A 23,800-nucleotide genomic window follows, 5' to 3' on the forward strand; every position below is an offset into this window, starting at 1 on the left:
TTTTTTTTGCGAAGTACATCGTAACCAAACAAACTTGTTGGATCAACATTATCATAACTGTTAGAAGTACAGTGAGTGCTGTTACCTCCAGGGTTTTTAATTCACAAAAAAATAACTCTTGCACGTCTTGCAGAGAAATAGCTAGAATGAATTGTACCATTAAAAACACCGACCAAACAATAATTGTCTCCGAAAAACCTATCAAAAAAGAGCAATGTCCTTTTCAGTTTCGGATCAGTTTAAAAAAGTCCTTGCATTAAAAAGTTCTAAACGAGCTCTCCCTATTTGGCGGTAATATGAGATTCAAGGAAGATTCACCAATAGCGTATTGTCACTGTTGTGTTGACTTTCATTGCCTCAGGAAGGGAAGCAGCAAAAGCATCACCAATATTATTATTCAACAGAGCCAGCTGTGTCACAGTCGTATTGAATTTCTTTGCCTCAGGAAGGGAGCAGCGCCAGCATCACCAATGTTATTAGACGACAGATACAGCTGTGTCAGTGTTGTGTTGACTTTCATTGCCTCAGCAAGGGAAGCAGCGCCAGCAGCACCAATGTTATTAGACCACAGATACAGCTGTGTCAGTGTTGTGTTCACTTTCACTGCCTCAGCAAGGGAAGCAGCGCCAGCAGCACCAATGTTATTAAACTCCAGATCCAGCTGTGTCAGTGTTGTGTTGACTTTCATTGCCTCAGCAAGGGAAGCAGCGCCAGCAGCACCAATGTTATTAGACCACAGATACAGCTGTGTCAGTGTTGTGTTCACTTTCACTGCCTCAGCAAGGGAAGCAGCGCCAGCAGCACCAATGTTATTAAACTCCAGATCCAGCTGTGTCAGTGTTGTGTTGACTTTCATTGCCTCAGCAAGGGAAGCAGCGCCAGCAGCACCAATGTTATTAGACTCCAGATCCAGCTGTGTCAGTGTTGTGTTGACTTTCATTGCCTCAGCAAGGGAAGCAGTGCCAGCAGCACCAATGTTATTAGACCGCAGACCCAGCTGTGTCAGTGTTGTGTTGACTTTCATTGCCTCGGCAAGGGAAGCAGCGCCAGCATCACCAATGTTATTAGACGTCAGATACAGCCGTGTCAGTGTTGTGTTGACTTTCATTGCCTCAGCAAGGGAAGCAGCGCCAGCAGCACCAATGTTATTAGACCACAGATACAGCTGTGGCAGTGTTGTGTTGACTTTCATTGCCTCAGCAAGGGAAGCAGCGCCAGCATCACCAATGTTATTAAACGACAGATACAGCTGTGGCAGTGTTGTGTTGACTTTCATTGCCTCAGCAAGGGAAGCAGCGCCAGCATCACCAATGCTATTAGACTCCAGATCCAGCTGTGTCAGTGTTGTGTTGACTTTCATTGCCTCAGCAAGGGAAGCAGCGCCAGCAGCACCAATGTTATTAGACTCCAGATCCAGCTGTGTCAGTGTTGTGTTGACTTTCATTGCCTCAGCAAGGGAAGCAGCGCCAGCAACACCAATGTTATTAGACCGCAGACCCAGCTGTGTCAGTGTTGTGTTGACTTTCATTGCCTCAGCAAGGGAAGCAGCGCCAGCAGCACCAATGTTATTAGACGTCAGATACAGCCGTGTCAGTGTTGTGTTGACTTTCATTGCCTCAGCAAGGGAAGCAGCGCCAGCATCACCAATGTTATTAGACGACAGATACAGCTGTGTCATTGTTGTGTTGACTTTCATTGCCTCAGCAAGGGAAGCAGCGCCAGCATCACCAATGTTATTAAACGACAGATACAGCTGTGTCAGTGTTGTGTTCACTTTCACTGCCTCAGCAAGGGAAGCAGCGCCAGCAGCACCAATGTTATTAAACTCCAGATCCAGCTGTGTCAGTGTTGTGTTGACTTTCATTGCCTCAGCAAGGGAAGTAGCGCCAGCAGCACCAATGTTATTAGACTCCAGATCCAGCTGTGTCAGTGTTGCGTTGACTTTCATTGCCTCAGCAAGGGAAGCAGCGCCAGCAGCACCAATGTTATTAGACGAAAAATGCAGCTCTCTCAGTGTTGTGTTGACTTTCATTGCCTCAGCAAGGGAAGCAATATGCAGTTCTCTTAATGTTACATGATAGACCTTAGCATTTTGAAGTTCAAGACCTGAGCCAAATACTCGAGCCAGCCTTACATGAAGATTACTTTTTTCTCTTTTACATTCAGCAATGCACTCTAATGCAATAGGCACAGTTTTGTCGCCAAATTTGTTGACTTGTGTTGTTATGTTTGCTATAAGATCCACAGCTGTTTCTTCGCACTGGACTGCTAGAATGCCACATGAAAACAAAAGCACCTGTTTCAGCTCACTGAAATAGATCGCGTCAGAAACCAAGCTTTCGGGAGTATTTTCGTGCTTGAGGAGCTCACAACAAAGATAATAGGCGGCCAAAATTTCTTGGAAACTTTTGTGTAGAAAAGCGTAACGACGACATGGTCTCATTTTGCTGCCTCCGGGCTGCACTGACAGGAATCCAAATCCAGATAATTCACCATTGTGATTTCTAAGCTCACCTTCGTCAAAGTCCAAGTTGCCTTCGCGCAAACCATTCAAAGCTATCCGGCCAAGCAATTTTAGTTCCGTTTTGTATACTTCGGTCAGTTTCTCACTGGTTTCTGGTAATCCTTTCTTTCTCCTGAACCTTCTCAGAACACACTCTATTATATCTAGGTACAGTTGAGTGCTACTTTCCGGAAAAATGCCCTGACATTCTTCACACAAAAGACAAAGAAGTGCAGTGTTTAAAGGATTCGCCATCAAGTCCTTTAGGCTTTCATCTTTCCTCAGCTTGAGCAGCAACTTTTGAGCGAGATGCTCCATGTTCTTGAAGTACTTGTAGATGAACTTTCCTGCATCCTCTACGGTAAATCCTTGGATCTCTAATATGGCGTCACAGTATCTTCTTATCTTCATTCCAACCTCGTGGCGCGATGTTACAACTAAGTGACATTTTGGCAGTACTCTTCCCTGAATTATTTCTGAAAACTCTGGCAGTTTACTGGCAGATAACTCATCCAGTCCATCTAGTACTAGCAAAACGCTTGACTGATTGTGACGAATAAACGTGAAGAATTTCTCTCTGATGTCTTCTTGGATATCTCGGGGCAATAGCTGATCATCAATGGCCTCCCAAATGTCAGACTCGATATCTCGACATTTCAGCAACAGGACGGTTTCGAATTTTGGAAAACAGTCGTCTGCCACTGGCTTCCCTGTAGCCCAGTCGTAAACAAGCTTTTTGCAGTACGTTGTCTTTCCCATACCAGGCTCCCCCTCAATCAATACTGTTCTTGGCTGTGGACATTCTTCATGTGGTTTGAAGATAGCCGACATATTGACCATTGCGTCAGTCGCTATTCCTCTTGTTTTCTTCCTGCTTATCACTTTCAGCCTCGTATAAATATCATCAAGCTGAAAGTGAAACTCCTCACACCAAGGAAACGGTGACAGCCATCCCTCGCGCGTTTTGTAAAGTTGGCGAATTCCGTCATTAAGCTCAGATGGATCAAACGGATCTACAAGTAAAATAACATGAAAGACGTTGTTAGTAAACAGTGGCGAAGTAAAATTAGGATTCTATTCAACGGGGTCTTTGAATTAGGTGTCAGTATTTCGTCCCTCACTGGCTAATAAGATTAAACATGAACGATAAACGTCCACATGCTTTAAAATTAGAGAGGACGGGTTATATTTTCACTCGTCCCCTTGGAAATTCGGAGCTTCTTTTCACCAAATGTGAGAGAGAGAGAGAGAGAGAGAGAGAGAGAGAGAGAGAGAGAGAGAGAGAGAGAGAGAGAGAGAGAGAGAGAGAGAGAGAGAGAGAGAGAGAGAGAGAGAGAGAGAGAGAGAGAGAGAGAGAGAGAGAGAGAGAGAGAGAGAGAGAGAGATTACTCGTTACATGCATCTGTCAGAACAACCGAAAGAAAACCGGATCACCATCGACTTTGCAGAGCTGTTTGAGTGACTGCCCTTGGTGTTGTCGTGCTGTTCAGAATTCTGTTTGGTTAATCGCGCAATCGTTATTTTTTATTGCTATGGAATGCTGGTCAGTCACTACTCAGTCAGTCACTTTATTATGCTATTTTTTGTCATGACAAGTGGTACGCATTCTTGGTAACAAATTAGTGCTTTAAGAACGTCTGCATAAGAGGCTACAAGTTAAAAGGTCCAGTACAGAATTTCTTATCAATTACCGGACGTTCTTGTTTCCGTCAAACCATCTCCCTCGGTAATCGCAGTGTGGCAATGCGCAGTTTTATCTATTATTAAAATTTTGTAAACTGACCTTTGTCCTCGGTTTCTCCGCCTTGCGTCCTCAAGTTCTCCAACCTTTCCCCGAGAATTGCAATTTCATCTTTTATCTGCTCAAACTTGTCGTTGAGGTTTTCTGTGGATCAACATTTACTCCACTTTAATAAAGATTCTGCGTTGAAACCTTTTGGGAACTTACCTTCATCCTTTGTTCTGTTTTGTCAAAGACGGTTGAGATGTTGGCTTCTATTAGAATTTCTGTTCTCTATATCGATCCTCAATTATGCCCAATTATTGTATTGGCTGGGTTCCCTGCTTTACTTTTCTGCCTTTGAGTTCACATCACCCCTTTCATCTTGAATGCTTCACATGTAATCGCGAACGTTTGATTTTTTATATGGCTTATACACGCAGCATTTACTAGAAGTATCTAGGTCAGTGATCCTGAGCAGTGAGCTTGAGTGTAGATTGGTGTTTTGACCCTAACAATTGCAGGCAACAAACACGACTAACAAACCAATTTGTTAATTGACAAAGAGAAATTCAAAAGTTACAAATCAAGATATGATCACACACTCAAGACAGTGTTTGACCACATTTCCAAACACCTCGAAGTTCGCCAAAAATACTCCGCTACGCGTCGTATTTTCAACTCTCTTCACGTTGTTTGTGGTCAAACACGGTCTTTCGTGTCTAATATCTTACTTGAAACGTTTTACAACTAACCTCTTTCGTCGCTTTCTCCGCTTTGTAGCCTCAAGTTCTCCAGGGAGTTCTCCAAACTTTCCCCAAGTTTTACCATTTCATCTTTCAGCTGCTCAAACTTGTCTCTGAGGTTTTCTGAGGATCAACATTCACTCCACCTTTAGGCCATCTAGTAAAGATTCTGTTTTTAATCCTTAACTACAATATTAGCACAGACATTAGTCACTAACTGAATAAGTTAGTTCTACCTAAACGGCCGCTTTTGTTAACTTGCATTCAAATTATTTTTAAACGAAAAAACAAACAATAACAACTAGTGAGTGTCCTGGACTATACCTTCAAAGAAATACATTTTACCGAATCTTCAGTTTACAGTTTCGATCAGTGTTTTGTTTGTCGGGTCTGCCAACCTACCTTCATCCTTTGTTTCTTGTCTTGATACTGTCAAAGCGTCCAGCTTGTCACTGATATTTTCTATTTCACTTCTCATCTTGTTGAGGTCATCTCTGTATCGTTCTGATGATTGCAAACGTTTATCACTCTTTAATTTAGGTGTTAAAACGAAAGAAAGTTAAGGGGTGAAATCCCATAGAAAACTTTGTTTCTATAATAGAGCCTCAATCATTACCATTTATTGGCACAGATATTATTCACCAAGTGAATTGATTGTTCTACCTAAACGACAGCCACTTTTGTTAACTTACATTCAAAATTATTTTTAAACGAAAACACAAACCACAACACCAATAACTATAATAAAACGCTGCAAATGGCCTGGACTACACCTTCAAAAAAAATACCTTTTTAACCGAATCTTCAGTTGACCGTTTCGAGTGCGTTTTGTTTGTCAGGTTTAGCAACTTACTTTCATCCTTCGTTTCTTGTATTGATACTGTCAAAGCGTCTAGCTTGTCACTGATTTCACTTCTCATCTTGTTGAGGTCATCTCCGTATGGTTCTGAAGATTACAAAGGTTTATCACTCTTTACTTTAGGTGTTAAAACAAAGGAAAGTTAAGGGGTGGCATCCCATTGAAAACCTTCTTTCTAGAATAGCGCCTCAATCATTACCATTTTTCGGATGGTTTTCCGTGAAACTGGTTCACGCTGCTTCGCGACTCAAATTTGATCGAAAAATATAAAAACTGAAACATTAATCAACAATACTATGGCGATCTTAACAGGATGGTAAACACGGAAAATCCTACGGTGAATGCGTTGGTTACGGGCGAACAAACCAATCAGACTCACGGATTTGCAACACCGCAGGTCTTTTTTGCAGGGTGCAGGGTGCTGGTTGCAGGTTGAAATTTAATTATAACTGGAAAACCGCTTGTACTAAAAATAATTAATAACCTATATATTCGTCAGGTGTTCTTACATAAAGTAGTTCGCCTCTTTCACATAGTGAAAACACGATCGATCCGCTATAAGTACTTATCGATCGACACGCTGAGACAACTGACATCTCTTCAAAGCCATCTGAGTGGCCGCTCCACAGATGTTTCCATCGATTCCAGAATTGGCTCGGGTCTTCCTGTAGGACTCCACGTGCGAATTTTTATTTTAGCTTGCCATTTATGTATGCAAATTAGGATCGTACTTAAACGCTACGGTTTCCTAGCGCGCCAATCTTTTCAACGTTTTCTATAGCTTCAAGTTAATATTGTTGCAGAATCTATACTCTACCTAGCTTCACCGTCATCGCTACAGTCAGGAAACATTTGTAAGCCTTTATATTCTGTCCTGTATTTTTCTTATCGCTTGGCTCTTCTTCACATGTATTTTTATTTATTTTTCTAGTTGAACCTTGCTCGATCTTTCAATAATCAACGGGCTCCTCAAGTCTCTTCAACAGAGTGTGAGTTCGAAATCTCTAGGCGTAGCGTCAACAAGAAGTGTAAGCTACACTTCCCTTAACAACAGAAGATTGCCATCACAAGTGAAGCAAACAAATAAAGAAGTGAAATAATATAAGATTTTAACCGTCGGAATATACTGGCACAAGCTCAGTGTGCTTTCATTTTGGTACTCACAGGGAAGAAACCAAATTCAGCAGATATTTCAGATGATATTTCAGATGTTTCTTCAAAAACAATAATTCATTGCAGGCTTAAAATCATAGGAATATACTCTGAGGATCCCCAATAAGTTTAGCGGGATGCGGGATTTGGTTTTTTTTTCGCCGTGACATTTGGGATTTGAGCTGAAAACAGGGGCGGGAAGCGGGAATTACAGTTAGGAGCGGGAGCGGGATTTCGTGTTTGTATGTGGTTGGGATGCGGGATTTATAAGGGGAACAGAGCGGGATACGAGATTTCAATTCTTACATGACCTCATAACTTATTATTGACCAGCGCAAAAACCGGCGGAAACGTGCGTATAGCTGTGTCGGGTTTCAAGTAATGAATAGCAACAGCTCTGTATCCTGTCAGGTTCTGTCAAACGTATCCATTATCGCTTGACTACGTTAGCATCATGAGACTGTATGAGGACCTATGAGGTCTTTGAGTCCTATTCCTACTGATTCCGATCATTTGTGTTGACCTCTGACATCAATGACATCTGTCCATTTCCGACATTTTCGACACTTGTGTCTGTAATCTTGGTGCCCCGATCCTTTTTAGTTTTTCTAGTCTTTCGACCTTTTCAAGAGCGCTTGGTTTGTTTGGGCCAGGATAGCCACACTGGATGGCAGTGATAGTGATTTACCGTACGAAGTATGCAACATTATGAATTGCGGTGCCACTGATATACTACGAAAAGGATGCGCGAGCAAGAATGCCATCATTAGGAAAGAAAAGTTCTGAGCCCGGATTTCAAGGAAAGTGAAGATGCTGAAAGCTTTAAAAGAAACTGTCAAGTGTATTCACGGGCCATCTCCTAAATATGGGAATGAACAATCTTTTTCTTTCACTGATACGTGGACAAAGAAAACAAAGCAGTAAACCTTTTACGGAAAGAAACGTTATAATCATTTCTGCTTACTTATCTGCTACCCACTGAATTCTTTTGTGATCTTTTATATGATATCTATTTTTAAAAAGTTTCTGTGTTAATAATTAAATTAATTATTAATTTAACAAATTAATCATTAACACAGAAACGTCTTTGAAAAGTAGGCGGGATTGGGATTTCCAGGCAAAAAAGAGCGGGATAGCGGGATTAACAGGGAAAAATGGACGGGAAAGCGGGATCTGAGAGCCCTATTGTGGGTCCTCTACTCTCCTCCCATCGCTTCGGCGGGTTTGGCACTTAGGTGGAAGCCACCTTTCTCAGCGATCGTAAACAGCATCATGTAACAGTCACGGTAAGTCTACCACCTGTACGTCTCTTCTAAGTGCCAGCAGTTTTCCCGTTAAAAATAAATTTCAACCTGCAACCTGCACCCTGCAAAAAAGACCTGCCGTTTGCAACACAACACGAGAAGTCTCTACGTACGAAAGAGTGCAACAGAAATCTGGCCGAGTTTCTTTCCACAATTAAATAGACCATTTCCGAGTTACCTAAGTTTGCCTCTGTTTCAAAATGAGTCTTCGTACAAAACCTTTCATATGAAAAAGAGTTTGATTTCCATGAAAATGAACCTGTCGTCGAGAAGCATTTTCATGAGAATGGGTTCGCAAGAAGACTTCTTTTGACACAGGGGCAAGAGGCAACTCGGAAATGGCCCATTACACTTTCAACGAGAAAGACGCAAGGGTCGTTTGGTAATTATTGGCAGCAATAATTTAATTTAAGTCTCTCCTACAACTGACCTTCATCTTTGTTCTCTTCCAATGAGGCAGTCAGGGTGTCCAGTCTTTCCTTCATTTCTTTCATTTCACTTCGGATGTCGTTTTTCATTTCACTGTTCATCTGCTCTAATTTGTCCCTGATGTTTTCTGAAGAAAAATATTGACCTTGGCTTAAGCTCAATTTCACATTTTTAATGCGAAAAACAGAATAAATAGGTCGAGTTTAGGTGTCTGATACATCGAGCCGAGATGAATATTTTCCCTTTAGACTATTGACCCGTAGTCTTGCGGGCTACGGGTCAATAGCCCATGAGTCCTCGCTACTCGAGGACTATTACTAATAGTCCTCTAGTAGCGTAGCCAATTAAAATGCAGGATTTGCATTAATCCACTAGTTGGGTGATACTAATTAATGTTATAATCCATCAAATATTTTCGCTCGAGCGCGACTGGTCTAAACACGGCCCGTGACCGAATATTCCCCAGCTAAACCTGGGGAATATCCGAGAATATCCCAGAATATTCCCCAATTTTCAAAACTGCGCGGGTTGCGAAAAATATTTGAAGGATAATAAACACAATAGCCTCCATTCGACTTTGAAAATATGCTCGGATGTTTGTCCTTAGGCAATATCTGTTCCCCAAAGCTCACAGTTTTCCGAGAGAGTAGCTCGAGGAAAACTGTTCGCCTCTCGGAACAGATAATGTCCGCGGACAAATATCCGAGCATATTTTCGCGCCGAATGGAGGCTATTGTTTATATAACGAGGGGAGTTTTTATTTAACAATTAGACTTTGGATAACAAAGGATAACCAAGTAGCCATATTGTTTAAACTCCTGTCGTGTTTTTCTGGCACTGAACGATACAAAGCGACGATAGTTTGATGACCTCGAAAGATCGCTACAGAGAAAAATTGGTCCGACAAGACGCTCGATCAAGTTCGCCACATTACGGAACGAAAAGGCTGCACACATGTTGAACTGATAGCGTAACCTTTCTAGGAGAATTATAAACTTGTGTTTATCTTTGTAAGTTTCTCCTACAACTGACCTTCATCTTTGTTCTCTTCCAACGAGGCCATCAAGGTGTCCAGTCTTTCCTTCATTTCTTGCATTTCACCTCTGATATTGCTTTCCATTTCACTTTTCATCTGCTCTAATTTGTCCCTGATGCTTTCTGAAGAATAAATTTTTTTTTTTTTAACGTGGTTTAGACCTTGTCTGCGCAAATAATGACAAATAGATGCATTGAGCCGAAATGAATCTTTTCGCAATAAACTTTAGAAAGCAGCAACTATGGCTGAAAATGAAGGCTTTTATTTAACAATATAGACTGCGAAATCTATGCTTCTATCGGCGAGCCTTGAGTGGACTACAATAGATAACAGAAGCTAAGAACAGAACGTCTTACTGTCTTAGGATAGCGCAGTAGCCGTTTTGTTTCAACTTAGCCATTGACGGTGACGAACGTGAACCCCAAATCGTCTTCGTTGCCGTAAGTAATTAGTGAATTATGTAAATAAAGAGGAAGAGGAAAGTCCAAAAAGCGTCACAGCTGATTTGTATTTCGTTGTTGATAACTTTTGTTTCATCTTTCTTCGAATTGGCGCAGTCCACGCAATATCCTTCCAAAAATCTTATTGGCCCACGAAGTTTACACATCTGAAAATAGCATACTGTTGAAGGTGATCTCGCAAATCATCATAAGAGATGTGGACTTCTAGCTTTACACACCTCTGGTCTTACCTACAAAGGAACTTGCGTCACTCAGATTCAATTACCCCTAAGCCGTGGAATAGAATTCTTAGTACCTCTCTAAAAGTATCAAACTAAAGTTCATATTACCTTCCATCTCTTCAAGTTTCTCCTTGATGCTGTCGTCATCTTTCTTCCATTGTTTCATGAGTTCACGAAAATGTTCCTCCATATCAGGATCCATGGTATCATGCTCAAGATTGTCGATGTATCCTCTAAAACTTGTTCCTCCCAATCTTACCAGGGCTTCACGGATTTCCTGCCAGTAAGCATTAAACCTTACATCATCAACAGAGGCTTGATTGGCATGGCCGTACACAGTGTTCCTGTAATACTTCACTCGGGCGATGTCATCCGCGGTGCTTGTGTCTGTTGATGGGGGAAGGCTATCCCAACCTTTGGTAGGAGGACTGAAACCACAAATACTTCTCAGCAGCACCGTTAAAAGTGTGATATCAAAGCTTGCTGATGTCACACGTGAATGCTTGGGATACAGCTTTCCCCACTGTGTAGGGTTAAGGACTTTCTTCCTTCCTTTATAAAGTGACTGTAGTGTAGAATAATGTACAGGACTTGTTAAAACTCCGTGAAGAGTCGATGGAGGATGTACTTTATCAAATGTTTCTCTCAGTACCTCGGATCCCACGTCCACCAAAAGACGGCACAGCCTGGCATAATTAGTCGTCTCTTTGGACGACGCGAATGGCGATGGAGCAGCCGCCATGGATGGGTGACCAAATAAACCTACAAAAGTATTATTTTTACTTATTATATTAAATTGCTAACACAAGTAAACTAAACAGCTCTGTGGCAAATATTTAGCATTTAATTGGGTCGAATACTAATACTACTACTACTGATAATAAAAATAATAATAATCATAATACTTATGATAATGAGAATGATAATGATGATGATGATGTGAATGGGGATGGGGATAATGATAATGATAATGATAATAACAATAATAATTATTTTAACAGGATAACCCATCAGTGTATTCAACACTGTTATGAAAGGGGTCCTGTACAAGAAACTATAGTGAAAATAAGGTAAAAAAGGTAAAGGCTTCTTTCTGCAGAACAGACAGGAACACAAAGTACTGAACAGTGAAGTGTCTTCTCGGGATCTACCCTAGTGTCTGAGAGGGTGTCTGCCTAATGTAAGTTTGTTGAGTTTGCACAAAAGTGTAACTTTCAGTGTTTCTGTATGATAAACTTCCAAATTGTTAACCAATCTATCCAGGATTCAAGTTCATGATAAACTTTAATATTCTTGTAATCTGTACTCTTAACACTATGAACTTTTCAATTGACACTTTCAAAGGCGACATCCACAGTCCATTATATCATTGTGTAAAATGTTATAAAATAACTGAGCTGCTACGCGCGCTCTCATTGGTCGATAGGTCTGTTTAGATAAGAGTATGCAAACACGGCTGTGACGTTTCAGATTCGCGCGTATTTTTAAGAACGTCTCGGGTTTGCATAACTGTCTTGAATTCTCCGAACCCTCCTCGTGTTTAGATGAGACTATGTAAACACGGAAAACGTGTTCTATTGCTTAAATATAAGACCCTTCTAATGGAAATGGACTGAGTATCAGCTAATAAAGGTGGTCTGCTCAATTGGGAGTTCGCTTAATTCAGAGGGTTCTGGTAAGCCAGTGTTGGGACCGTCTTCAATAGATTTTACTTACAGCATACCAGAATAAGATTAATGAGATTTTAGCCTTATGAGCACTGTTACCGCTGTTACGCGTGATGTTACACACTCTTTAGTTACGATCCCGAGATGCGTTACCGTCACCATTATAAGGACACAAACGTATTTACAGTTGCAATTTTCCTTTGTTTTTAGTTTTCGAAACCGTGCAAGATTGTAAAAGTCGTACCATCGTACAAGCAACGAATTACAGGTACGCGTATTAGTAGTTTGTGTAGTTCAATCGTTTTATGCGTCCAAAAGTACTGAAGCACATGAAATTTTCATTGTACAGTCAAACCTCTAAAGTAAGCGGTCACCCTCGGGAATGAGCCAACTGACCGCTTAGTAGAGGTTGACCGCTTAATAGAGGTTTCCCAAAATGTAGTATAAAATATGGTAAAAGTGGAACTGTAGCATGTATAGTATATTGTCTCGCTTAACAACAACAGTATATCATGTTGTGTTTGATGAGCTGTTGAAAGAAACTGGACATGGTTTGCGGATCATCGTGTCAAAATATCCTGAAATATCGCATTGTAATTGACCACTTGACCGCTTAATAGAGGTGAAATACAATAAAATTCGCCAATTGGGAATTCTAAGTGGTGACCGCGTCCGCTTAATAGAGGTGACCGCTTAATAGAGGTCAAATTTACAGGAAGTAAGGGGACTACTTTTTGGGAATTTGATAAGTGTCCGTTTAATAGAGGGTGATCGCTTAGTAGAGGGCCGCTTAATAGAGGTTTGACTGTATATAAATAAACACTGATAATTTCCTATGAAACAGATATGCCTTACCGTCTGCGAAATGTTTTCTTAGAACTTTTCAATCGTCAAGAAATACACGTAACACTGTCTCAGATCGAGAGGTGATTTGTCCTGAAATTAAGAAATACCAAGTGTCAGATCACAGCACAATATAGGAACTGAAACTAAAAGAAACACATTACATATTACACCGAGAGTACTGCATATTCACTAAAGAAAAATGAGCAATAAACATTAACCACAACAACAGATTAGAAAGAACGACTACTTCTATCCAATCAGTTAAGTTATATAGAATAAGAATGCCATAGATAAAGTATTCTGTTTCAACCTATAAAAAACTATTCATGGAGTATAGGAAATAAAATCATAAACCATATTACACACCTATTGTGGAATTTCTGCCACCACAAGTTAGAACTGTCTCTATAAAGGGGAGGTGACTTTTGATATTCCTAAAAAGAAGAATGACTGAAAGTTACACAATCATAAGGCTGGCATCCCGTGAAAGGCGGGGAGGGGGGGGGGGGGGGGGGTCAGTACTTCCAATAATGGCCTATACATACATACAGGGAGGCTCCATCCGAAACGGGTGCCTTTTTCAGACTTCAGGTATACAAAAAGATAGGAATTTCAAATTAAAAGTTAAGGTATATGAAAGGGAGGGGAAATCTCTCTTTTAGATATTTAAAAGGGCATTTAATTAAATTATTTCCAGCAAATACACCTCATGGCTGTATCATTTATTAATTTATTAAGCACTACATGAAAAAGACAGGAAGGCTTTCTCCTTTTCTGCAGATTTATTCATAATAATGGGCCAGTTGCAGCAGTTACAGTGTTCTTAAGTAGGTATGTGAGGGTTATATATGTTATGACATACTAATTACCTCAGCTGATGTTCCCCTGAACAATCATAAAGGAATATAAGTGTTCCAGGAGTACATGCACAGTGGTCACTTATTTCTGAAAAGAATAACACTCGTTAAGTATAAGACATATGTAGTTACATGTGCATATAGAAAAAGCCTATTAGGGAGAAAGAGTTTATTGTTTTGAGCTGAACTCCTGCGCAATATACCTTACAAGTTGCCATTCATCCAGCAAGAATAAAGCTGAAAATAATGTAATAAACAGCCAAAGTGTCGAGTCAAAGACGGGAACCAACACCACCACCAGTACGACTTGCACTAGCAATGTCTTCCTGCACCTTACTTTCACCTTCACTAAAAAAGGCAGAAAAATCACTCTAGCACAACTACTATCTACACCACTAGAACTATCTGAATCACAACTATAAGCAACATCAACTTACTACAACATGGTATAACTCCACTATATCTCTACAACCAAGCCAGCTTCAAATAATTTTAATTGCACAGCGGGACATACAAGTTTTTAATTCTCTATTTAGGTAAAATGGATTGTACACAGATACAGATAATCTGATGGTTCTATCCATACACATACCTGGATTAATAAATGTGTTTAACAGTACAATTTATGGGGACATTTCCACAGCAGATTGTGATTTAACCTTTTCTGCAAGTCTGGACGTCAAAGCTACTAAAGCAAAATAAAACACAGATCCACATAATTTACGATTTCTTAACTATGTCACAGGAAACACGGTCTTGATACACAATCTTAGTGACAAATATCTAACTCTTTTTGGTGCTCAGTCAAACGTCCAATCATAAATAATAATGTAAAATAAGTAGGTCAGTATATTTTCTCAAATCTGGTTAGACAGTATATAATTTAATGTCCCATAACCGAGTGCTTTCTTCCAGCACCTCATGATAAACAATTACCATCAGCACCACAAAGACCAAGATGTACCTTAAAACATCAACTAAAATCAGACACACAACACCAAGGTATACCTACACCATCTATAAAACCACTGACATCAGCAAATACCATCATGTACCTACACCTTCTAAACCTAAAATAACCATCACTAACACCAGAACGTATCTTCACCATCTCTACCACAACTAACATCAGCATCACCAACACCAGGGTGTACCTGCAATGTCTATATAGCTACTGACATTAGCCACATCAACACCAGGGTTTACCTTCACCATCTATATAACCACTAACATCAGGATCACCACATGCATGAATACAACATACAACAAAACAAACAGCATCAGCACCAGCACTTCCAGACCTGCTGCCAACAGCAACACGTGTACTATAATGATTATGTTCATCACCAGGAGCAAGTCTGAAGCTTCATGAGACCATGATTACACCTGAACCACCATCCTGACCATCACCTGCACCATCCCAAGCAACTACAACTCACCACCTACAGGACTACTTCCATCAGCACCACTTCTACTTCCACCATCAACTAGAATACCTCTACCATATAAAGGACCACTACCAATAGTATTAACATCTGTACAATCACCAGGATATGCACCAAAAATACTACCAGTACATACACCACCACATACACCACCACTACCACTAGCTCTTAACCTGCCGCACCATTACCTTATGCTTCCCACCTGCATTATAACAATCACCAACAACAACAACACCAAAGGGAACACCAGCAGCACATTAAGCAACATGACTAGAAGCAACAACACCAAAAGCACGGCCACTTGAACCATAATGTTACAACACCACCACCTGCACTACCAATATCATCATAAGCAACTGCCACAGAAAAAGAACTTGCTCCACCATTACCACATCATTAACCACTAATAACAGCAGCAGTAGCACCAGGCACCACCAGTAACCATTAGTTAACACAATCACCATGAAGACTATTGCCATCACTGCCATCTTCCACCACAAAGAGATGAGCAAATGGAAATACATAAGGAGAGATTTCGTTTGATTTTCAAACAATACTTACCTTATCAATTAGGCAAATTTTGCCCTCAAAGTTGTTTTCATCAGTGAAATAAAATAATGGTTGAAAATGATTCCTGAAATAAACAACAAATGATTTAAGTGTGACATACATGTAAGGCTATATATACATAAACAACTCTAGGGTGTACCTACATTAACAACACTAGGGTGTACCTACATTAACAGCACTAGGGTGTACCTACATGGTGTATACAATGACTGACATTAACACTACACCAACACTAGGGCATACCCACACATTCTCTACAACCATTGATGTCAGTGACACCAACACCAGGGTGTACCTTTACCATCTATACAGCCAATGACATCAGGAATACCAATATACTAGGGTGTACTTACACCATCTATGCAACCAGTAACATCTGCCACACAAACACCAGGGTGCACCTACAGCATCTATACAACCATTGACATCAGCGACACTAAAACCAGCATGAACTTTTAAAATCTGTACAATCAGTAACATCAGCAACATCAACACCAGGGTGTACCTTATCCATTTATACAACTACTGACATCAGCGAAACCACCACTGGGGAGTACCTTAACAATTTATACAACCACTGACATAAGGGACACCAGCACAAAGGTGTAGTTACACAATCTATACAATCACTAATATCAGCAACAACCACACCAGGGTGTACCTTCCAAATCTAAAAAAAACACTGACACCAGCGATACCAACATCACAATGTAACTACACCATCTAAACCACTACTACAATCAGCATCACCAAGACCACAGTGTAACTTTACAATCTATACAACCACTGACATCAGCACCATTAAAACCAGGGTGTACCTATCTCATCTATACAACCACTGACATTAGCGATACCAACACCAAGGTGTACCTTAACCATGTATACAACCACTGACATTAGCAACACCAAGACTAGGGTGTACGTTCACAATCTATACAATCACAAACATCAGCCACACCAACATCAGAGTGTAACTCCACCACCTATACCACAACTAACATCAGGATCACCAACACCAGAGTGTACCTCTCTCATCTTTACCATCACTGACATCAGCGCAGCAACACCAACACCAGGTTGCACCTTCAATATCTAAAGTACCACTGACATCAGCATCACCAACACCTGGGTATTCCTTAACCATCTATACCTCATTTAGCATGAGCATCAAGAACACCAAATATACCTGCACCTTTTGTACAGCCACGGACGTTAGCAACAGCAACACCAGGGTGTATTTACACAATCCTCACCACTACTAATATCAGCACACCAGAGTATACCTATACCATCTATACAATCACTGACATCTGCGACACCAACACCAGGATGTTACTACAACCAGCTATACAACCACTGACATCAGCTGCAACAACACCAGGGTGTACCTACAACAATCTATACAACCAATAACATAAGTGACACCAACACTAGAGTGTAGCTACACCATATATACAACCACTGATATTGGCCACATGAACACCAGGGTGTACCTACAACCATCTAAATAACCACTGGCATCAGCCACACCAGGACGAGGGTGTATCTACAACCCTCTATACAACTACTGAGATCAGCCACACCAACACCAAGGTATACATAATCCATCTATAAAACCAATAACCTTAGCCACACCAACACAAGGGTATACCTACAACCATCTATACAGCCACTGTCATCAGCAACACCAACACCAGGGTATACATTACCCATCTATAAAACCGCTAACCTTAGCCACACCAACACAATGGTGTACCTACAACTATCTCACAACCACTGACATCAGCCACACCAACACCAGGGTGCAACTAAAACCATCTATATAAGCACTGACATCAGCCACGCCAACACCAGGGTGTACCTAGAACCATCTATACAACCACTGTCATCACCGACACCAACACCAGGGTATACATTACCCATCTATAAAACCACTAACCTTAGCTTAGCCACACCAACACAAGGGTGTACCTACAACCATCTATACCACCACTGATATCAGCCACACAAACACAAGGATACACCTACACCATCTACACAAGCGCTGTCATTAGCCACACCCAAACCAAAGTGTACCTACACCATCTTTAAAGCCAGTGTAACCTCAGCACAACAACACCAGCCATCTATACCACCACTGAGATCAACAACACCAACACCAGGGTGTTCCTTCACCATCTAAACAACCATTAACATTAGCATCACAAAGTGCTTGAGCACTCCTTCCAACAAAACAAACAGCATCAGCACCAGCACTTCCAGACGTGCTGGTGACAGTAACACTATAATGACCATAATCATCACCAGAAGCTAGGCTGAAGCATCTTTAGACCATGATTACACCTCAGTCACCATCCTGACCATCACCTGCACTATCACAAGCGACTACACCTGACCACCTACATGACCACTTCCATAAGCACCACTACTACTTCTGCCATCAACTAGAATACCTCTACCATATGCAGCACCACTACCAATAGCACCACCATCTGCAGAAATTACTATCATTGGCCCAAAAAAATATTAAAAGTAAATGAACCACCACTACCTCTAGCTGTACTTGCAGCAGCACTACCAGTAGGACCACCATAAGCATATATAGGAACCAGAAATACTACCAGTATGTGTGCACCATCACTACCACTAGCTCTACCTACACCACAAGATTACCAATGACAATGTTAGCAGCAGAAGCAACTGATTATGGCCAGCAGCAGTAACACCTTACCGGCACCGACACTTAAACCGCAATACTACAACAACTCCACCTGCACTACCAATACCATCTTAAAACTAAGCAGCTGGGACAAGAACTTGATCCTGACCACCACTATCACATCCTAAGCACTAACACCAGCAGCAGAAGCACCCACCACCACCACCTACCACTTGTAACCATTAGTTACCACAATCACCACCCAGATTATCAATGTCACTGCCATTTTCCTCTACAAAAAGATGAGCAATTAAAAAATAATTAAGGAAAGATTTTGTTTGTTTCTCAAACATTGCTTACCTTATCAATTAGGCAAACTCCCCCACAACGTTATTGTCATCAGTAAAATAAAGGAATGGTTGAAAATGAGTCCTGAAATGAACAACAAATGATTTAAGTGTGACATACATTTAAGGCTAGATATACATAAACAACCTTGAGACAGGATAACCAAATTCATTACCTGACTATCCTTCATAATTGACCATATAGAAGACAGAAAGAAAATGCAAACTACGAGATCGTAACACAATAGCACCCTGAGGCGATCTCAACTTTGATTAAACAACAGTGACTTATCAGGAACCATAATACCTTTTAATATACCAGGGCATATCTAATCGATAGAAATCGATCATCGAAAATGTAATCGATTAATCGATAATACTCGATAGTACTCGATATTTGTCAATTGATTAGTCAATTTAATCGATTGAAATTGATACTCACAAATCTTTTGTCACATCGATGGAAATCGAAAATCAAAAACGTGATATGATCTATCAAAACACTGCGTAACATTTACCTTCAAGCTTACCTTCGAATCCGCTTTGTTGATAAAGATGATGTTACTTCTTTCTCCAATGGTAGCTACTTTTCTTATTTTTTTTTTTCACCAGGATCACTGCTGTAAAGCTGTTTAAAGCAATATTTCAGCAGATTTCAGCCCAGCAATCCTATGGTGCTGTGTACTGTGTACTCGGATCGATCTTTGCTGTACTTACGGGTATTGAATAATGATAACTAAGAAACAAAACAAATGAAAACTTGTACTCTAGAATCATCAGAATCGTGGTTAATATCCGGAGTCACTACTGTAGAAATTGGCAAACTGTCGTCCGTTCTCCGAGAATTTAGAAGGGTAATTTTCGAACGCTTTATGGGGAGGCGCGCAGGGTGGCTTACGGAGGGCGGAGGGCTTGTTTAGATTTGTAAGCCGCTGACCACAAAAACGATAACCTTATTCAAACAACATCTTTAATACACTAGAAAAGAATGAATTATGGTAAATTCTCGAAAACGTTTAGAGGATTACAATTGTGGAACGGCTTACTAACCGAATTGAAGAGAACGAGAAGAGGACTCAAGATATCGTAACAACAAGTATGACTCTAATTGTGAAGGCGGAAACGATAGTTTCGTAACAGTTGCGTTGCTCATGTTTTAATCCTTTTCAGTTTCAAAATTTACTAAAAGTTCTATAGTCAATCTTAAACAAAGCCGTGTAAAGGGAATGCTTATCAGTTCAGTTTGGACTACTGTGTATTTGTTGATCTTTGTTCGGGCGAGTTGTGACTCATTCTAGCGTAAAACTGAGATCTCTATGAAAGAGAATCTTCGTCCATTTTCTTTTCAATCATTGTCGAACAAATCGATACAATCGATAGCTAATTACAGAAATCGATCAAAATCGATAGTCACAAAGAGGCGAGTGATCGATTTCTATCGATTTCTGATATTAATCGATTGATTAGTATTGATTACGATCGATTACGTTCGATTTCTATTGAGTATCGAAAATATCGATTAGATACGCCCTGAATATACTAAGTTGTGAACATATCATAACTTTGATCTGTTTAATCCATTTGGAGTGTGCGTTCTTTTTATTCATAATCCATTCTTGCATTTTAGAAAGCAAACGCAAAATCCCATTTAGGGTTCTAAGCTGGATTTGTATTTCCTCCCCCAAACCCAAAGGCTTCCTAATACAAGCCAAATCAACAGGTCCATGGATCCTGGGGCGAACTGTTTATTAGCATTTGTACTTTGTTAAGAAAGTATGGTTTCAATTTCCACCGTTTCTACTTTCGCTTTCAGACTTTCATCCTTCTCTAGCTTGTGTAAATGTTGTTTTCATGAATGACTGTTAAGTCAAAATCAATTTATTAACAATAATTTTGGTAACTAACAAGCTTTCCCTTATTTTAGTTAGCGATGCCAATATAAATCAGAATAAATTAAATCTGCTTACGTTTCATAATTTCTCATTACAAGCTCTTCTCTTGCTTACCTTTTTGCTGAACGGAAAACTTCCCTTCGAATTTAGTTGAAAATGTTTCCCCCCAATCGCAGTCACCAAGAAGATACAGCTGTGATCCTCAAACGACGATGTGTTTCTGCATGAAAGTCAAAATGAAATCAATTTACCGACAATAATTTCAGTAACTAATAAGTTTTCCCTTATTTGAGTTAGCGATGCCAATAAATGTGCCGACACTTCATGATTTCTCATAACAAGCGCTCGTCTTCCCTACCTTTTTGCTGAATGGAAAACTTCCCAACTTCCCTTCAGTTGAAAATGTTTCCCTTTGATGGCAGACACCAAAAAGATACAGCTGTGATCCTCAAAAGGCGATGTGTTTCTGCATGAAACAAAGAATATCGTCGTTAGATCGAGATAAAGTGTTTAAGCAAGAAGAACGACTGATCAAACATGTCGTCTGGACAAGCTGTACAAGTCACGCGAAGTTAATAATTCCTGACTGTGCTCTTTCTATTGCCTGTGTTGTCAGTAACATAAATGCTTCTTGGTAACTTTTTCTATTCTTAAAGAGTTACGAACCACTAGGAATCTATTTTAACATTGCTAGCACACTGACTGCCGTTTCCCGCACTGGGCTGAGCGTGTTTCTGCACAAATTTGTGATTGCTTATTGATCACGAGATCAAAAGCACCACCCGGAAACGGAATACAATGAAACAATTGTATTATCACGAGATCAAAACTGCAAATCAACAAAACACTTGTCTGGCATGATTGGGCGTCATCTACAACAGACTTGATTCATACCAAGCATCAAACATTTTAAGAAAAAGGCCTTAGTTGTGGAAAAGGCTTTCAGTTTGTATCAGGAACCATAATACCTTTTGATAAACTAAGTTGTGAACATAATCATAACTTTGATCTGTTGAATCCATTTGGAGTGCGCATTCTTTTGATTCATAATCCATTTTTTGGATTCTAGAAAGCAAACGCAAAATTCCTTTTATGATTCTAAAGTCTGGATTTTGTATTTTCTCCCCCAAACCCAAAAGCTCCCTTTCAAGCCAAATCAACAGGTCCATGGATCCTGGACGAACAGTTTATTAGTATTTCCGCTTTGTTAAGAAAGTATGGTTTCAATTTCCATCATTTCTACTTTCGCTTTCAGATTTTCGTCCTTATCCAGCTCGTATTAATGTTGTTTTCATGAATGACTGTTGAGTCAAAATCAATTTACCAACAATAATTTCGGTAGCTAATGAGCTTTCCCTTATTTTAATTAGCGATACCAATATAAATCAGAATAAATCTGCTTACGTTTCATAATTTCTCATTACAAGCTTCGGTCCTGCTTACCTTTCTGCTGAACGGAAAACTTCCTTCGAATTGAGTTGAAAATGTTTCCCCTCGATCGCAGTCACCACGAAAAGACAGCTGTGATCCTCAAAAGACAATGTATTTCTGCATGAAAGTCAAAATGAAATCAATTTACCAACAATAATTTCGGTAACTAATAAGCTTTCCCTTATTTTAGTTAGCGATGCCAATAAATGTGCTTACGTTTCATAATTTCTCACAGCAAGCGCTCGGTCTTCCCTACCTTTTTGCGGAACGGAAAACTTTCCAACTTCCCTTCAATTGAAAATGTTTCCCTTCGATCGCAAACACCAAAAAGATACAGCTGTGATCCTCAAAAGGCGATGTGTTTCTGCATGAAACAAAGAATATCGTCGTTGGATCGAGATAAAGTGTTTGCGCAAGAAGAACGACTGATTCCACATGTCGTCTAGACAAGCTGTACGAAGTCACGAGAAGTTAGTAATTCCTGACTATGCTCTTTCTTTTACCTGTGTTGTCGGTAACATAAACGCTTCTTGATAACTTTTTCTGCTCTTAAGGAGTTACGAACCTCTAGGAACCCTTTTTCGCATTGCTAGTACACTGACTGCCGCTCTCCGAACTCGACTGAGGGTGTTTCTGCACAAATTTGTGATTGCGTATTGATCACGAGATCAAAAGCACCCACCCGGAAACGGAATACAATGAAACAATTGTATTATCGCGAGATCAAAACTGCAAATCAACAAAACACTTGTCTGGCGTGATTGGGCGTCTTCTACAAACAGACTTGATTCATACCAAGTGGACTGAGGAGGACTCGCGTCAAAGGACCTTAGTTGCATGTGAAAATGGCTTTCAGGTTGTAGCCTGCGTTACAGACATATATTTACCCGCTAGTAACCCCCGATAGGTAGCGTGACTGACGCAAAAATTATATACCGCTAGGTATAAGCTCTTTTCTATTCCAGTATGTTAGTCGCGGCCTGCTCATACACCCTGGCTACGGCGGGGCACCTAAGAACCTTCGAGCCTGTTCATAGCCCATTGAAAAGAGGGAGACCGATGCTGCCATTGGCAGGCGAGCAAACTTTAATTGTTTAATTATAGCGTGACATGTTTCGTGAAAAATATGTCACACTCACGACCTAAACAAACCATAGACTGGCAATATGCATGATTAGGAAATATGATGAGAAAATAATTATGTGATATCTGAAATAAAACAGACAGTTGTTGATTATGTTGTTTACAGTACCTCCACAACAAATCCCCCCACCCCTTCCTTGATCCCACCCCCAACAAGGAAAGACTAAATGAGCCCTGTGAAGGCAGTTTTCTATGGTTTATTTTATAGGATAATGTTCTTCCAACAAGACCATGTATAGTTGTCAGTGTTTATTCTGTCATACTAATATAGCCAAATGTCCATACCCTGCTCGCAGAGAATTCTTGCTTGACACCCTCCCACTAGTCCCCACCCTGGTAGTCTCTTCCGCAGTTGTTCTTTTGGGATGTCTGCATGTGTGACATCCCAAAAACGGTTGCCAAGGAGACTACCACCCTGGTGGACATTCCACTTTAGCCTCTTACTTTTCTTTAAAAATATTGCTGTTTGCAATCCCCCACCCCCCTACCAATTTCAAATGACCTTCCATGGG

General features: G+C 40.4%; 2 protein-coding genes across 8 annotated transcripts; both read right to left on the reverse strand.

Moving 5' to 3' along the window:
• Positions 1-48: 48 nt before the first annotated feature.
• On the reverse strand, positions 49-15,880 carry LOC110044044 (uncharacterized). Of its 7 annotated transcripts, XM_089294910.1 has the most exons (13): positions 15,808-15,880; positions 14,394-14,489; positions 13,814-13,889; positions 13,311-13,378; positions 12,954-13,034; positions 10,540-11,193; positions 9,746-9,871; positions 8,715-8,840; positions 5,823-5,915; positions 5,372-5,473; positions 4,979-5,092; positions 4,287-4,388; positions 49-3,516 (listed from the first exon to the last, which is right to left on the reverse strand). In XM_089294910.1, the coding sequence occupies exons 6-13, from the start codon at positions 11,171-11,173 to the stop codon at positions 416-418; spliced, it is 4,398 nt and encodes a 1,465-aa protein (XP_089151036.1). In that variant the 5' UTR covers positions 11,174-11,193; positions 12,954-13,034; positions 13,311-13,378; positions 13,814-13,889; positions 14,394-14,489; positions 15,808-15,880; the 3' UTR covers positions 49-415. The 7 variants fall into 7 exon arrangements, with proteins under 7 accessions (XP_089151036.1, XP_089151037.1, XP_089151040.1 ...); XM_089294911.1 differs by lacking the exon at positions 13,311-13,378; XM_089294914.1 differs by lacking the exon at positions 9,746-9,871.
• Positions 15,808-23,797, reverse strand: LOC149108959 (uncharacterized). The gene is made up of 8 exons (XM_089294572.1): positions 23,777-23,797; positions 22,649-22,734; positions 22,402-22,509; positions 22,158-22,262; positions 21,073-21,180; positions 20,829-20,934; positions 18,836-18,907; positions 15,808-15,880 (listed from the first exon to the last, which is right to left on the reverse strand). The coding sequence occupies exons 1-7, from the start codon at positions 23,795-23,797 to the stop codon at positions 18,875-18,877; spliced, it is 567 nt and encodes a 188-aa protein (XP_089150698.1). The 3' UTR covers positions 15,808-15,880; positions 18,836-18,874.
• Positions 23,798-23,800: the final 3 nt, after the last annotated feature.

This window comes from Orbicella faveolata, unplaced genomic scaffold, assembly GCF_042242905.1.
Source record: "Orbicella faveolata isolate gen_17 unplaced genomic scaffold, um_ofav_v1 contig_25, whole genome shotgun sequence".
In the NCBI taxonomy this organism is placed as follows: Eukaryota; Metazoa; Cnidaria; class Anthozoa; order Scleractinia; family Merulinidae; genus Orbicella; species Orbicella faveolata.

Coding starts and splice junctions, on each gene's coding strand:
- LOC110044044 (XM_089294911.1), bottom strand. CDS start 11,173: ATGGCGGCTGCTCCATCGCCATTCGCGTCGTCCAAAGAGACGACTAAT. Junction 9,872..10,539: donor GAAACTTGAAGAGATGGAAG/GTAATATGAACT, acceptor TTTATTCTTCAG/AAAGCATCAGGGACAAATTA. Junction 4,389..4,978: donor CGGAGAAAGCGACGAAAGAG/GTTAGTTGTAAA, acceptor GTTGATCCACAG/AAAACCTCAACGACAAGTTT.
- LOC149108959 (XM_089294572.1), bottom strand. CDS start 23,797: ATGGAAGGTCATTTGAAATTG. Junction 22,263..22,401: donor GTTTTCCGTTCCGCAAAAAG/GTAGGGAAGACC, acceptor ACTTTCATGCAG/AAATACATTGTCTTTTGAGG. Junction 21,181..22,157: donor GTTTTCCGTTCAGCAGAAAG/GTAAGCAGGACC, acceptor TGTTTCATGCAG/AAACACATCGCCTTTTGAGG.